At 43.2% G+C, this 17,358-nt stretch overlaps 2 protein-coding genes across 3 annotated transcripts in view; one reads left to right on the forward strand and one right to left on the reverse strand.

The window, feature by feature from the left end:
* Positions 1-9,748, forward strand: part of LOC124187752 (transportin-1) — a 25,697-nt gene extending 15,949 nt beyond the window's left edge. The window contains exon 15 of one of the 2 annotated variants that reach the window (XM_046579841.1): positions 9,730-9,748. The gene's annotated coding sequence lies outside the window, so the exon portion shown is untranslated. Of the gene's footprint in view, positions 1-236; positions 1,071-9,729 lie in introns of those variants that run through there. The other variant, XM_046579839.1, reaches the window with a different exon arrangement.
* On the reverse strand, positions 2,042-13,895 carry LOC124187932 (homeobox protein Hox-B3a-like). Its single transcript, XM_046580109.1, has 4 exons — positions 13,298-13,895; positions 10,970-11,359; positions 4,042-4,317; positions 2,042-3,010 (listed from the first exon to the last, which is right to left on the reverse strand). Exons 1-4 carry the CDS (start codon positions 13,893-13,895, stop codon positions 2,601-2,603), a joined length of 1,674 nt encoding a protein of 557 aa, XP_046436065.1. The 3' UTR covers positions 2,042-2,600.
* Between the last annotated feature and the right edge of the window lie 3,463 nt (positions 13,896-17,358).

Genomic DNA, 17,358 nt, shown 5'->3' on the forward strand with positions numbered 1-17,358 from the left:
ATTAACGTTAATTGAACTCCCATGCACCTTGTATCCCAGCATCTTTGAATCGGCACATTTGCATGTGGATACATACGTTCACATACGTATAGAACATAAGGATTTGTACCGCATAACAGAATTGAGAGTGATCTACTGACGAAAAAGTGCACGAAAGAAATACACACCACAGGAGGTTTTCAACAATTGAATGGAGCTCGGAATAAAAATATCTCGATGATGAATGTTTGTTGCAGGTACTCTCTTAGTTTGGCTCTCGGTCTGCGGTAACCCGAGGAACGTAATTGATTGTTCTTCCTAGCAAGGCCCGATGGTCGTTTGGTTTTGGGTTTTCATTCGCGAGCAGGGATATTATATCGCAGTTAACACCGCCATTCAGCGTCCGCCCTGCTCCCTGACTAAGCGAAGTAACTTGGAGCCTAGAGTGCAAGGGAGGGCGACAGGGGGACAGACAAATGATGGCCAATTTAGGCGCGCGGGAGAAAAACTTCTTGAAACTCGGATTAAAACAAGCGACGAGACTCTCCGCGAAATTATCTTGGCCCTGCGAAGATTTCTTTTTATTTCATTTTATACTCCGCTTTATTTCACCCGGGGGAATTGGGATACACTGCACACTAAGCAGGTAGAGGTATATATGTGTATGTGGGGGTATACATAGGTATACAAGTGTATAATATATATCCTCTGCATGGATATTCTTACAAACTCATCGCAACGATTTTTCGACGAGAAATTATTGTGCTTTCTTTCGTGCAGTTGAATAAAAAAACCTGAAGATCAGATTGAATAAGATATTGTCGAAAATCTTGTTTATCGTACCAAGAGTAATCTTTTCTCGCCAATTTTGAGGATTGCAAGATTTAACGAAGGAATCCAATTCAATGTTTCAATGTCCAAATATTCCGCATGTCATGTAATTTCATTCCCCAGAAATTAATTTGATCCGGCGATTCGGATAATATACTCTTCAATTCATTACATCCCGGCAATAAATCGCAATTTTGAATTTTGAATTTGGAACGCCGGTTCTCGTTCCACGATCCGCGTTCCGAATTTCTCGGAGAGCGATCGCGCGCCCCCTAACGACGCCCAGGGGTCACGTGGGGAGGGGGGGGGGGGAGTAACGCGATTACCGGCACCCCCCGCGTTGCGAGCGGACGAGCGAGTGAGCAAGCGGTTGCCGGGCTGCAGCATCTACTACACACAACGCGGCTCTCTCTTCTCCTTGATTTATCCGACTGGCGTCGGGCAGTTATTGCATTAGCGCGTTCTACCCGGAGTCAGTCCGGTCGCCTTCACTGCCGGTGCCGCGACCACCGCGTATACACGTAGACAGGGATTCGTCCGAGCCAAGTTGGACCGACCGTGAATCATCCCCCAAGAATAATGTCTTCCCAGTTCCGAGTTCCTCCAACCATCCCCGAACTTTCCGATTTCCGCACCACTCCGTTGTGTTATTGTACCGTCCTCGACGTTCCACGTATGTATATTTCCCGGCTTGTAAGTTGGAGCATTTTTACTGTTTACTATTAAATTTTTAAAGATCTTTCAGGTAGAGAGGTGTAAAGAGGTACGAGCTTGCTGCAGAAAGTACCCATCACCTGGATCACGAAGCTAATAGTAAGATTATGCACTCTTTGATGTACAATTGTGCACGCGCAAAGTTTTGAAAGGTTAATCTGAAACATCGAAAGCTCTGCGTTATTTCCGCATTATGCTTGCATCGCTGCACATCGGGTCTGATGCGTCACAAGTTCACGGAGTATTAGTTTGAAACAGAATTGTTGAAAATTTTCTTTGTCAAATAATTATACCATGCTTTCTATTTCCTCTGCTTTTCGAATCAGGGTGTAAAAGGATTAAAGCTGATTTTATAAAACAAATAACAAGGGTTGCGCAAATAAAAAATTATGCTTGTAAGCAAGATTGAACTCGATATTGTGTCTTTACGTAATAGAGCAATCAGGGAGAACTGAACTTTAATCTGTATGAAAATAAAAATGAATTATTAACTTTGGTCGATGAAGAGTCTGCAAAATCTTATACAGCGCATGTGTGTTATATTTCCATCGTTAATCGGTATCGCTACTTTCTTACTTATAATAATTCTAATTATCAGCCGTGTAAGAATGTTAAAGATGTCTATAACGAGTCAATTGATACTTGTGAACGAAAGTAAATTATAATCCAGCGAAACTTTCCTTTTCTTTGCTTCTTTGGTATGTATAATATACAGCTATCTCTCAGGGGTCGCACACAGTTTAGCCTCGCTTTTTACACCATCCCTTACGATAAAGGAAAGAAGGAACTATAATCAATAGTTCAGCATTGAAATGAATTAATGATGAGAATCACTTGAAACTACGGATGTCTAAATATTGACACGACTATAATTTTTCACACACCTTTTCCTCTTTCCTTTTCCTTCCTTGCCATCCCCGCGCGAGTTTATGTATAATCTATACGTCTACAAAAATTCATTACAGCCCCAACGACGGCTAACCGAAGTGATAATACAATATACATACACTATAGGTATAGCTTACAAACTACCGACAGAGCAAAGGATAAACCTACAACACGAGGTTTCTACAGTCCTACGCCGGCCTGTCCAGCCCGAGTGCTTCCTGGTGCCTTCTCGCCTTGAGCCTGAGGTCGGCGATGCTGCTGTTTTTTGACCGCGCTGCGGCCGCGGCAGCGGCAAGAGAAGCCGTCAGACCCAGGGGATGCGGCGCGTGGTGTTGGTGCTGGTGCTGATGGTGATGGTGCTGGTGATGGGAGTGCGGAGGCGGGGGCGGCGGGGGTGGAAGACAGAAGAGACCCCCGGCTGCCGCGTAGTGGAGGACAGCCGGGTCGAACGCCGAGCCCGTGGCCGAGTTCGTCGAAGCCGCGACCCCAGGCGGAGGTGGAGGATGCAGCCTCAACGCTGGGAGGTACGGAGCAACTCTGCAAGGTTCCAAGGACGTTGGCGGGCTCCTGGGCGGCAGGACGAGACCGCCTCCGACACCTGATTCCGACAGATGAACATATTTTACAGTCTGCAATTCGTGTTTTACGAAAGGATGCAGGACGATTCTGTATATTAATTACTGTACATGAAGTTTCATCTGATTGATGCAATTAAGGGGGTCGTCTAGTCTTGAAATTGAAAAAAAAATCGATTTTCGTTTTCTTTCGCATATTATTATAGCTACATCTTTTAAGAATATTTCGGTCGAGAGCCAATGCTAAATTTTCAAAAATTGAGGAAGTTGTGAGCACTGGAGTGAAACATTGCCACCGTGTGCACCTCAATAGAACCGAGTTCAAGGCTAGAAAGATGGGCCTATACGGAAGCGGAAGCAGCGTCAAAATCCGAGGTCCAAACTTTAAAGACGCCAACATTGAAACGCGTTTTTCTTGATACAGCATTTGTCAAAAATGTAGACGTGATATCTCAAACAGCAGTAGATCGATCCTGCTAAAATTTTTACAGCATTTTTATTATACCTAGACCTATCGCGTGAACTAGGATAATCATGATTACTTTGGCAGTTTTTTTTTTTTTTTTTTTTTTCACGAGCTGAACAAATGGAAAAAATGCAATTTTCACATTTTTTTAAACTGTAAAAAATTCAATTTCGAAAATTTTAAGGTCATTTTAGTTGATGCTAGAGCCGCAAGCTTAAAAATTAAAATACGTTTTTTTTTTTTTTTTATTACACGAGTGCTATATGAGTCTACGCTCAAGCACATTTATTTTTATATACGTTCCTATCGGACAGTATACATTAGGTTATAGTCTATATTTCGTCTCCAAAAATTTACAAAGTTTGTTCAAAGGTCAATATAGTGTGAAAATTATGAAAAATTTGACTCCTATGGTTTGTACTAAAAGAAATACCCCAAAAACTTTTAAATAAGCAGCCGTCACACTAAATGACACCGTTAAACGGAAGTCTGTTGTCCTGAAGTGTCTGTAGATGTGAAATCAAGGCATATTACCTCACTGCGGCCTGATGTTCACGACAGGTATTACGAGATTTTTTCCTGTCCTACCTTTGTGCAGCTGACTCTCGTGCTTGCGGCACTTTGCGCGTCGGTTTTGGAACCAGACCTGGACTCGAGCTTCGCTCAACCCCAGCCGCTGGCTAAGTTCCTCCCTCATAAACGCGTCCGGGTAATGGGTTTCATCGAAGAGTCTTTCGAGCTCCGCTAGCTGTTCAAGGGTGAAATTCGTCCTGGATCTTCTCTGCTTTCCGCCCCCTGCGCTCACTGTTGCTCCTGAACCAACAACGCTGCCAGGTCTGCTTTGCACGAGACTCGAGACAGCTCCTATAAGGCGTTGACAAAGAAATCTGACTAGATCTTCGGTAGACGATAAGAAGTCGCAGTTTGCCTCGAAAAAAAATTACAAAACTTTTGTTTAATTGTTCAGACGAGCAGCGAGTATCAAAGAAGTACGTAAAACAGACACAGGAATGACACGTCTTTCCTAAAGAGTAAAAATTGAGCCTTGATATCCGGCATATTTTTCTCACATTTCGCGATCCCGAGTTCAAATATACCGCAGTCGAAACGTTTCCAACGCATTCTCATTTACCAGATTACGCTCGATCGGAACCATTATTCAATTTAATCGTCGCTTAGTTATTGCTCCTTGAGTTGTAATCGCGAACGCTCGAGGATATCTTCCGGCTCGTTTCCTCCGAGGTCCGGCAGTCTGATCGTAAATTCACCCTGCTTACGAGTATTCTATTCAAATCTGCGCCGCTACGACATCGCGAATTGGCCGGCATTAGCGGGTAGCAAATCTACACGGACCCCAGCGCAGTCCCGTCTTGTATGTATAGCTGGAAGAGGAAAAAGTTATCCACACGATTCTCGGGGTACGAGGGTGGCTGACGACTGTGCGGAGATTATACGTACCTACCTTATACGACTTTGGAAGAACTTGGATAACAACGCGGTAAATACGTTATCTTATTATTATTATACACATATTACGAACGTGCTAAAACTAATCTCTGAACGGTGAAAAATTCAACTGTAAAAGATTGTAATAAACGTTCTTACAGCAATTTTTCATGCGAAATGTGTTTCTGAAAAAATGATAAATCATCGGCCGAACGATCGAGTGCAGTATTGTACGTACGCACATCGGTTACTTTCGTAATTCGACATTTTGAAATTGTGAAAAACAAATACAGCGTATATAGATGAGTATAAGGTACGGTGTACGGTTTTGACATTACCTGCGATTGGGCAAAATTCAGGCCTAGTTTGTCACTCGTACTCAATCCGCTGATCATTGAAAGAAAGATCGATGATTCATTCTCGGGGGCTAATCGATGCCTTGAAACGGTGACTGTAGGATTGGCAGAACTTCGCGGCGGCGATAACGACGTATATCTATACCTATACGTACATAGATACCCACCTCGTCACTTTGCCAAATTATATAAATCACGAAACGAGCTTCGCGTCTCTCTTCGACGAGGGATTCCCGCGGGTGGCACTCGAGGTGCTTAATCCTCCCGGAGGTCTGGGGATCGAAGGGAGGAGGTTCGGCATAAGCGCCGACTCCTCGAAGACTTCTCGCTACTTCTGTATACGTGTATACGTGTATTATACGCCATCTTCCGCCGTAGTTACTTTATCTTAAGTACCGGTTAATTAATTCGCGTGTACCGTTAATTACAGTAAGTGCGCGTATTTAGCTGCCAGCTATAGCGTACGTGAAGATGTATATACGAGGATGCTTCGAGGCACGCTTACGTTACTTTGGACTTTCGAAGAGGGTTGCGAAAAGGTGTGGCTTCGGTGTATTTTCACGGTTCAACGTAATTGGAAGTCTTATACAATTTCTATTCCGCGCTGTTATTGCATACCTATAATAATGTGTACTCGCACCGGCTATTTCTCGTTGAAAAATCGTAAACGCGAACGCAAAGCTGCGAGAAAAGTGACGCTTATAGATCACAGGAAATAAAACGAAGCAAATCCAGCAACGGTGCATGATACAATTAATTAATATCAGCTCTTTTCCCTCTAGTACCATGATATCTTCTAAATTAAAAAGTAATAATTTTATTTTGCATCTTGTCAATTAGGTAAGACCGGAGCAAGGTGAAAAATAAACGAGCATGAAAAAACGACAGATTAGATTTCTCTTCTCAAAAATCAGAACCTTGCGTTGAGAATTAACGAGCAACGGGCAATGAGAAAATTCGACCATTTTACCAGTATAAAGTCAAACCATGCGGTGTAAAAAAACATGCATACAATATGCATAAATCTGCATAAATTTGCGACCGCAAAGACGTCTTGCGAGTTCTATATCCATCCCCATCGGACAAAACCGCAACCTGCGAATTGGCTAGAATATACGCCCAAGTCTAGACACTGTGAAATGTAATACAGGCGACCCTCCCGCAGGCAGCGAACCGTCTCGACTTTTAATCGCTTCAAAGCACTTTGAAATTGGCCTCACCGCGAGCTTAATATCTGTCTCCAGCATGCGCGGTGTATAATATTCAATTCAATGCAGAGTGTAAGAAGTGGTCGCAATAAATTTTCCGCCGCTGGAACGTCGACGGGTCCTCGTCGCTCCAGTTCCTCGCTTATGTAGACGACGTACGTATAAACGCCGGCTAGGCCACCCCCCCGGGGGTTAAGCGGAACCCCGAACGAAGCAATCGCGCCCGGAGTCCGGGTCGGGGTTAATTCGATTACCGGGAGCGCGGTCGTCGGAATCAGAGGAGACAGACGGATTCGGCTGCCCCCTCGACCCCGCCTTCGCCCATATGCCGGGCGACGCGTTACGATGAATAAGAAATCAAACCCCCCGGCACCACGCGATGCCAGAATTTTCCATTCAACTCTTCCGCGCGAGTATATTAGGCCGCGATTGCAGGTCATTCTTATCTGCTCGAACAGTTGGTCAAGTTTTGTAGGAAAAATCGACCGATCGGCTTTGAAACTAAATCTCGATATGAAATTTATACCGTTGATGGAAAAAAGATCAGGTTCGTGGACGTTTAGCTGACCCCCGCGTTCACTTTGAAATGAAAATGTCGACTCGAAATGCCTTTGTTTGAGTAAAAAAACACTTTTTGGATGATTTTTAGATGTTTTTTTTTGGACACGTTTCAGAATTTGTGTTTTTTTTTTTTTGTAGGTACGAGATTTGCATTTATCTCGCAATGTGAGAATAATTCTACAAAATAGTGGCCATCGATTTTTCGGAAAATTTTACACTTGTTTCATGTAGGGGATGAACGAGCAAAGTGGGCACCACTGAAAATTTTTCGTAATTTTTCGAAACTGAGAAACGATCTAAATTTCATTAGTTGCAGCTATAGATTTTGAAAACTTAAGGAGAGACAGGCAAAATCGAATTCCGTAAAAACGTCTAATTTTCATTATTTACTTGCCTTATAGCAATCAAATCAATGACATGTTTTGACAAATTGGAACGCGCAATATTAGGCCCCCAAAAAACTGAAGCTCCAAGTCAAGATTCCAATCGTTGAATCTTTTAATTCTAACTTAAAACAGGTAGCCTGGCTGTTGAGAACTGAGTTGAAATGGGCCTCTTCTTTAAATTTCTCATGCTTTTCTAAAGCTGATAAGCACAGTCAGTTGAGTGGCCTTGGAAATTTGGAAATACCAAATTGAGAATGTATTGAAAGAAATAAGGAAGCGAGGGGCTAAATTTTGGGGATTTTTCATGTAATGGCGTTTAACACTCGGCATCGGTCAGATTATCGTTTTTCGGTAAAAATTTGTAGATTCATGGATTCAAACCTCTATTTGAAGCGTTAATTTCTTAGGGTGCGTACTTTGTCCGCCCCTCCTCTCATACTTGACAATTATTTAATATGCAGTATATCTCAGGAGAATCTTGAAAAATGTAAATCAAGATTGTACACTATAGTGTAAAAAAAAGCGAACGGGTTAAGTCAATCTGATGTCGGCTAAGTTTCATCAAAATCGGTCCACCTTTCTCCCAGTTTCCTTATATACTATTGGCCGCTGAAAAAAGTAAATTTTAATTGCAAATATACCGCAACTTAGGAACAGCTTAACCGATTCAAATCAAAATCCAATCAGTTCTAAGCTCGTTAAGAATTATCGATTCGATTCAGGCCAAAATCATAAAAATCTGTTTACTCATTATCTAGATATTCGCATCGGGCTAAAAATTGATTTCAGATCTGCAGGCGTGGAAACATCGACTAGACAAGTGAAAACTCAGCCTTTCATTTTCGGGGTGATTATAATGCTCGGAAGCCATCGGAAAACCAGAAAGTCGAAAGAAAAAACAAAGGAGAAGAATAAATTATGGAGTAAAAGAATTAGAGCCTGAAGCACGGTGGAAGGACGGTGAAATTCGCTCGAGGAATACCAGATTAAAACCATACACGAGAAGAGCGACGCGATACCGACGCTTTGCGAGTGTCTTAAATCATGATCCGACCCTCGGTCCGATCGTGCATTAGTAACACTTTATGTGTTTCGAGGATACTTTTTCAAAAACTAACCCCTAAAGCAATAAATATGAACGGTACTTCGCGATACTGACCAACGCGCTGACCATGTGTAGTAGGTGGTATGAAAGGTAGTGTGAGGGTATAAGGCGCGTCGCAAAGTGCTCTCTAGCGAAATTTTCCCCGAGCCCCAAAAATCCTCTCGATCTCTAAATCTTCATCCCTACCAAACTCTCTCGTCTCTCCCGCTGCGTCAGTTTCTCTACACACGTGCGTATGTAAACAGATATATAATATATATATGTATACATATATGCATGATACAAGACGCGTTACACATACCTATATTCGTGAATTTTTTCGCTACCGCTTTTTCTCTCCACGCGTTGTACGAGTTTCATATTCGCCTACAGCTATAAACATTACTTTGGTACAGGTATACACCTCCGGCAGAGTCGAGCAAATTGCTTTTTGATTCGCGCTTAATCGCGAGAGAAGTTACAGGCGGACCCCCGTCAGCAAAGCAATGCGCGGCAGTTCGGGACGAAGGGCGTATCTAACTACCGCGGGACGCAACTCTCGACGACGCGCGACGTATTAAACCATAAATTACGTACTACAGCTCTGCACGGATGCCGGATGCTGAAACTCAAACCCCTGGTCTACCGCGGGTACCAACATCAGCACGGAAGGTGCATCCTTGGCTGTCGTCGCGATGTTTCCATACTAGATTCCCCACACATGGTCATTTTCGATTATAGGTACCCCTGGTCTAATGACACGTGTGGAAATACTGGTTGAAGAACTATAAATATCGAGACGATAGAAAATGTAGTACAAATATTATACAAGCAGTCCTGCGTAATTAAAATGCCAAATTTATACTGTAGGTATGCATACATCAACTTAAGGCTTAACTGTGAATATAAGAATTTTCAATTGCAAGTACAATCTCAATTTATCCAAGACGCGTCATATTAGTTGATAGATCTGGATACGGTACAAATATTTGATTATACCGAGCAAATGGATTATCCTCAAACATTTATCTTTACTGTACAAGGAATGATTTAATGAATTGTTATGAATTTATCGTAGATTCTGTATTACGCCACGAATTATCAGCTGTCTCTATTAGAAATTGCATCACGTATATATTGAAAACTATCTGTAAAGTGTAATCATACGAGCCTGATATATAAGTTAATCGGAGAACTACACTACATTACAATAATCATGAGTTTCTTTTTCACAGAGTACGATTGCAAGAGGAAAGGCCACAGCCCTAGATATTGTTTTTCCTCTCCAAATTCAATCGACGCCCTCAAAGTCACACCCCGAGTCTCACCCTTATATACGTATAACATCATGCGCAGCCCCGCGGAAGAAATTCGGAGACGAACGATTCTGCAATCCATGCAGGACCGAAGTAAGACAAGCGTGCAGTTATATTCTTTACCGAACTGTGCGAACAAGAGAGACAACCTTCCTTTTATTTTTGGTCACAGGAATATAATCACCGTAACTGCGTATAATTGTACATTTTAGCGCTATATCTGAAAAACAAATCACGTATTTTGATAACCGTATGTCGGATTTCGACTCGATCCTTGAGCGGAAATTATTACATAGCTATTACGTAGTATGTGCAGAATTGGAATTGAGAGATTTTCCTACGTCTACACCGCAATCTAATTCGCACAAAGTTCATCTTGCCTCGCATCGTGTCATCTTTATCAGCATTCAGCATCAGCAAAAAAATCGACGAAAGGACACCACTGAATCCACAGAACCCGCATAAATTGACTCCCAGTCGAATTGGCTAGATTTTTGAGTATGTCACAGTACATATATCCATCCGGTCGAAAGTTCTCTTTGATACAAGTCCGAAAAATGATTAGTTTTCGAGATACAAGCTTCGGACCAGGATTTGGTGACCAAATTTTTTGATATCCATGGATTTCTTCAAAGCTTCGAGGGGACTCGAAATCAAACAAATGACTCAAAAACTGCACGGTTGATTCTCAAAGATAGGCAGGAAGCTGTGATTCATTCCATTCACGAACTCGCTGGTTTACCGAAAGGATGTGCAACGTCGGATCTCGCGCGAATAACGAGACCCTCCGACTCTTGCAACAATCGACTTGTCCCATTTCTCCCGCGTCTGCGGAGTCTCTGCGAATCGTTTGTGCACTTTTTGTGTGATACACTCGATTTCAAGTCCCCCTTGAAGCTTTGTAATTCGTAAAAATCGCGCAATCCATAGATATAATAAAATCCATAAACCCCCCTTCCGAAACCTGTACCTCGAAAACTCCTGATTTCCGGAACCAGAGTCCACGAGTACTTTTCAGATCGGTAGGATACGTATGCCATACCCAATTCGACCGGGAGCCAATTTCCGTAAGGATTCTGCGCGGACCAAACGAAAACAGGCAACAATGAAGCAGTAATCTGAGTTACTAAACCATACAAGTACGTGCGAAGTCGCCTACCCTTGGCAGACTCATCCTGTCCAGATCGAGCGTGATGCTGTCTGAGGGGCGGCGGTCCTTGTTCGGTTCTCGGGGCTTCGAGCCCGCTTGTGACGTCTGGACTCTGGCAGCGGTCCGAAGTGCAGGTCACCGAGGAGGGCGAGGGCAAGGGCGAAGTTTGCGGCGGCGGCGGCGGCGAGGGGCTGCAGCCAAGGAGCTTCCTCACGGACAGTTTCAGCTCCGGCGTCTTCGGGGGGCCGCTTCTCGCGCTCTCCGGCTTCTCCCTTAGCTTCGTCCCGACGGAGAGATCCTCCGGCTGCAGTCTGCCGTCAGGCGACGGTGGCTCGTCCTCGGGGGCCGCCTCGCCGTGGCAAACCTCCTCCGACGACTCTCTGGATCTCGCGTCTCCATCTGCGCAACGTCCAACTACCTCGTCATCATACCGCAGTCACCCCGGCCGATATTTTCGTGATTAGTTACGTCGACGAGACTTATTCAGGTTTCACGTATTCGTTGCTTCGTACATATAAACATATATCATCATGCATGGCGATCGTTTCGAGATAATCATTTTTCGCTGTTTTACTGTGACTGATTTTTAATCTGTAGTAATTGAAATTTTCCGGTACGAAGGTATGTTTTGGAGATTGTGGAATTGGCTGGACAACAGCTTTGTTTACAGATATACTATTCGAGAACAGGCTTACTTTTTTTAACGAAAATTTCGTTGCCTTGTGTAAATTTTAAAATTTATACACCGACCATTGTATGTATACCTAAGCTGTGACTATGTGACCCAAAAAATTACTTGAATTACGCACGCGAAGCAAAAAGATTTCAGTCTTTTTTATGAAAAAGTTTGATACCACGTGGAAAGAAATTTTTTGTGATTGCGCAATGCAGATGTACACGGTGAAATCTTTTTTTGAAGACTGCAAAATTATTTTCAAATTATTCTTTGGACATATGCAGGTCTCAAGACGCTGCGTCGAATAATTCAAAAGCCAAAAAACGCATACGTTACGCTTGTTGTGTCGTATAAGACATATCGCAGTTAAGTTGAAAATATGTCGCAACAAAGGTTCAACAAAATTCAAATTAACCTAAGCACGTTAATTAAATGTATGATATTTCCATAAAAGTCCCTGTAATTTAGAAGATTTTAAGACACCGGATTTCAATTATGAATTATACCTTGTCAATAACAACTTCAGTGAAAATAAAACCATCATCGTTATCCAAAATATAACTCTGACATTTTACGGACGAGTCCTTTACAAATGATGTGAGATTTTATTCACCAAAATCAGGAAAGCAATATGAATCTTTAGGGAAATAATGGTGGAGTTAAGTATATGCGATGTCTCTGATGTTCATACAATATACATATACGGTGTTTACAGGCAAATTTCAATGTTTTTTCAAAAGTTTTCCTGTATCACGGGGATTTCTTTTAGATAGCCAAGACTTTGAATAGTTTCAGTGACACTTTTTGAAGCCGCTGTTTAATTAACATGTCTTTGTTTCAACACTATTCTGCCTCGAGTGTCGGTATTATACGTCCCATAATCCCTATATATATATATATATATATATATATATATATATATACCAATTAGCTCTGATTCGTCAATAATTACGATATTATACTAACGAACTGTAACTTGCAGCGATCGGGGCGGGATTGAAATTCTGAATTTGAAAAGTTCCGTAATCGCCAAATTCCAAATTTTTTGGTGTTGAAACTTGTAAATTAAAGAAATCAAAGTTTCGAATTGTCCGAAACCCGACGCTCAAACTTCCGAAAGGGGACGACCCGGTAAGTCAAATTTCCGAAAGTGCGAAAATGAGAAAGTTTACAAATCTGAAACATCGAAATGCCGAATGATCAAAAATTTTCAGCCTCGGTGAAATTTCACCATTTTGATGTATCTTTGTTTTGAATTTTCGAAATTCTTACGTTCGGAGTCCTGGTAATTCTGATTTTCGGTTTTTCTTATAAATTCCACCCACTCGTTGAGTAAACTTCGCCGTGTGAGTATACTTCAACTTTCGTAATTTGACTCCATCGAAAATTTCTTTTTCGCAATACTCCTCCATCGGAATTTTACGTTATTACGTGACTTTGCTCGATCGTAACTTGAATTTCCTGAATCTCGCATTTCGGAACTTCGAGCGGTCTCGTCTCCGACAATTCGAAACATCGTCGTTTCTTCGAGGTTCAATTTCTTTACACTTCAATATCTCGGAACTCTTTTCGAATCCAAAACTTCAACCCCGCCCCCAGCGATCGTACATTTTACAAGTTATCGCGATACGGGGATCTGTATGTATAGTTTCGTCACGTACTGCAGGTGGTCGCACTTTCCGTCGAGCCGAGGAGATGGGCAACGCTGAGGGTAATCGCAGCGGCCGCGGCGTCGCAGACGTCGAGCCTGCAGCCGCGTCTCTCCTGCAGCGAGGACGTATCCCTGGAGCCGTTCGGGTCGGCGTTCCGCTGCACCTTTACTCCATTCGCGTTTCCGGTTCCGTTCGCGCTCGCGGCAGCGGTATCGGTATCGAAGCTTTTCGAGACAAACTGGGTGAGCTGCTCCATCCTCGGGGAGTTACTCGCGTCCGCGAGGAGTCCGCGAGGCGCCGGAGGGCGCCGGGAGGCGCGGAGCGTCGCGACGCCGAGTGCCGCGGCGGCCGCCATCGAGACGCCAGCCAATCGGCCGACCGGAGGCGGGATTTCCCGACTCGAACCGCCCCCGCAGCCGACAGGCTCATTAGCATTTCGCCCGTTTCTCACCCCTGCAGTCCGGATTCCGCCCCCGCTTTTCACCCCGAACCTCTGCCTCCAGCTGCCATGCACCGCCGGATATACCCAACGCTTTGTGTGCACAACCCCGCCCTCCGTTTGCAGACGCAACGCAAACGCGACTCGCTTCCTTCGGCGTGCATCCATACCTATACCTATATCTACGTAACTTACAGACGCGTTAATGGTATAAGGTATATACGCGTACCTACGCCTTGCCGTTTCGTCATGCGGATATTAAATGCGAATGTATTAGTTGCGCGGATTTACACACAAATTTATCGAATTGCAATCCCCGGCCACTGAGTCGTCGACGTTATTTCCATCAATCTGTGCCGCCTGCTTGTGGAATCTGCGACAGGCTTCACGTTTCTCTATCCAATTGATATGCAAGATCGTACGATAGACGTATCGTTGAATTCTTGTTGTACAATCAAGTATACGTACCTATACCGTGCTGGGATTATAACCCACATTTGCGTATGTGAAAATATTGTTTCCAATCATTGTCACTCTCGCTGTGCAAAGATCTTTTTTATCATTTATTTAAATAAGCAACCGCGAAGGAGATGGATAAATTATCATTCAAATACCGAAATGAAACTATTATATATATGTAAATGCGCTATAACATTTTCACGCGGATTTACGCTGAATGAATCGTATTATGGGTCTTACACCGCGTGTACAAATTTGTCTGTACAACAATCTTAATTACAAGTAAATTTGTCACAGGCCAGCCAGAACATAAATGCACACTTAAACCCGCGAATCCGCGCGATATTTACAGTATGTATAATCAAGGTCCGGATAATTGTGTATTCAAAATTACAAAATATGTACGCATAATGTAGACTTGAAAAACTAATTATACATGGACAAACATATGGATAATAGAAACTCCATTTTCTGCCTCCAAATATCAAATTTTTTTCTTTACGTATAAAACCTAATAAGGAATGAAAATTATTGAAATACAATGAAATAAAAAATATGTATTTACATATTAATCCGGGCCCTAATTGTTATGTACATAATATCGTGTCACCAGCGGAGCGCAGGTCTCCAACTAATTGCTTACCGGGGCGAGGGGAAGGATTATGCGTGACAGAAATATATGTATCACAGGTATCCTTATACATAGATATACCCGAACGGTACGGCAGGTCTCTGAATATATATATATATATATATGTATGTATCTTAAACACACCCATTGCAATCGTAGGCGGAAATCCGTGCCCCAGCGGGCAGCACGCAGGAACCGACCCGAGCAATGTTTGGCCTTCCCTCCGTTTGTACGCCGCCGAAAACCCCTCTACTAGCAATATTTAAATGGGATTGCGTTTGGGAGTGTAATTGCTCGGGCAAACATTCGACGCCCCGTGTCGAGGGTTCCGGGAGGATGGGACCACCTGACGGGGGTGGGAAAGCAGGGGAGGGTAACGTATGCCGACCTAGGCGTGTGCAGAGACGAACTCGGCTGCCTGTGTGCTTTCCGGAAATATATGCCCTCGATACACGCGTTCATAATACCTGTACACCTTCGAAGCACGGATTTGTACACGCCTGTGCATCGCATAGGTATTATGTAAAAAAGCCAGAGGATTTGTACAAAAAGTGGTTAGACTTTCACTTGTACTGTATATATACACTTATAGGTATGTGGTATATGTGTTGGCGATTCGATTAGATTTCGTCAAAATTATACACTGCGTAACGTAATTATTCTAATTACGTACAATTTCGGCCAAATGTTGCATTACACGTATGTGGTACGCAGGTATGTATAACACGCGAGTAGAATGTAGGCGCGACTCGGTGCAGAGGTATAAACGACACACATGTGTGTAATATACATATGTAGGTGTCCGCATGTACATGCTCACGCGTAGACCAGTATCACTGTAGGTACAAGTACGGAGAGGCTGCATGGCACAGGGTTCGTAGGTGTGTATCTCTGGTTATACCTCGTTCGAGACGCAGTCATGGCAGGCAGACGGAGCCAATCAGGGCGGAATGCGATTACCTTAACGAGAAATCCGATTACTTATTCATTCTCCTAACTGGAAATCAGTTTAACTAATCGTTTAATTCGGTTGCGGGGCGAGCTGCCGAAGCAGGGAAATACTCTCATCCCTCTTTTCCACCCCTCATCGCACGCATTTACGTTGTGCAAAGTGCACTATACATCTATACAAGTACGAAACAACTGCGTAGGTATGTCTTGTTACACGTACCTACACGTACACCGCACGCAGTGTGCATCTCGAATATCCTTCTCTATCCTATACACGTAGATCTGCAACGAAACGGGGTTTCCTGGCTGTTACCCCCCCCCCCCCCCCCCCTCCCCGCCATTTCCCTCCCTCGTCGGCATCCCCACGCAGCTCCTGCCGTCGCTTCCCCAAGGCCTCATTCAATTCAATTACGTAATGAATTGTCGTGTCTTGAGTAAACACCCTTCCTCACGGCTCACCGCGATTCGCGAGCGTCGAGGACCGCCGGGGTTGCAACCCCCGGCCCCCCCCCCTGCCCCCGATTATATATGCTTCGGATTTTCAGCTCTCACTGCGGAAAGAAGTCCATGTGTAGAATAGTATAGTTAGGCGACAGTCAATTGTTGTCGCATTGTATTCGTATGAAATCACAGATTACAATATACGGAGTTCCAACTATAATATCAGCTATGATTTTTTTTTTTAAATTAAATAACAACCTTGCGATAGATATAATGAAATAATCAAATATATGCAGAGGGTGTAATTGTACCGAAATGTGGAATACTTGCTAACTAAGAGTGACAAGTAATAATCGATTTTAATCCCCGATTAATCGAGTATAATCGATTATTCTTCAAACTCAATTACTTTTCTTTAATTAAGCCATTAATCGATTCATTTTTACCGATTCAACCGTGTTGCGTTCGATTGTTTCTTCGGACTCGATTAGTCGATGCATCGATTATATATTTTTACCGCTAAATCATCCTTTTGTTTCAATTAAAAATGATCGCCCACCAAGGCATCGCCGCGTGGTAATCATCGCGTAATGTTACCTTTTCGACGTGGAATCAAAATTTTTCATCAGTTTTTACCAAGTTTCAAACTTATACCCTTGCTCAAGCGTGCCGCAGCCGTCGGACATTCGTCTTTCTCTTCCTCGATCCTATCCTGCGCCCCCCGTCACCCAGTGGGAAACTTTATAGGGGTCTCGCGATGCCACGTTCCTTTCCAACGCCCCGCAACATCCGGTCTTAAGGTTAAAGCATTTTCAAACCCCGTATAAATTACGCTCACACTTATAGGTAGCGCGTGTTTGTATCCTTGTACAACTTTTTAAACTATAAACATTTTCGTCCGCAAAATACCTTGGCACACGTTTCCGTGTCAGTTTCACAAAAATTCATCAATGCCTTCGTACCTTTAGTCAACGAGGTCAACTTCAGAATTCTACGTAGATTTTTCAATTTGACTGTTCGTGAAAATGTGTAACAATTCTGGTCTACAAACACTGTATCTACGGTTAATTTTTCGTCATCAGCGTCATAATTACTGACGTTGACTTAAAAATTGTCTGAAAAATCGTTATAGCAGCCTGGAAAAAACGG

This window comes from Neodiprion fabricii, chromosome 1 (assembly GCF_021155785.1).
Source record: "Neodiprion fabricii isolate iyNeoFabr1 chromosome 1, iyNeoFabr1.1, whole genome shotgun sequence".
Classification (NCBI taxonomy): Eukaryota; Metazoa; Arthropoda; class Insecta; order Hymenoptera; family Diprionidae; genus Neodiprion; species Neodiprion fabricii.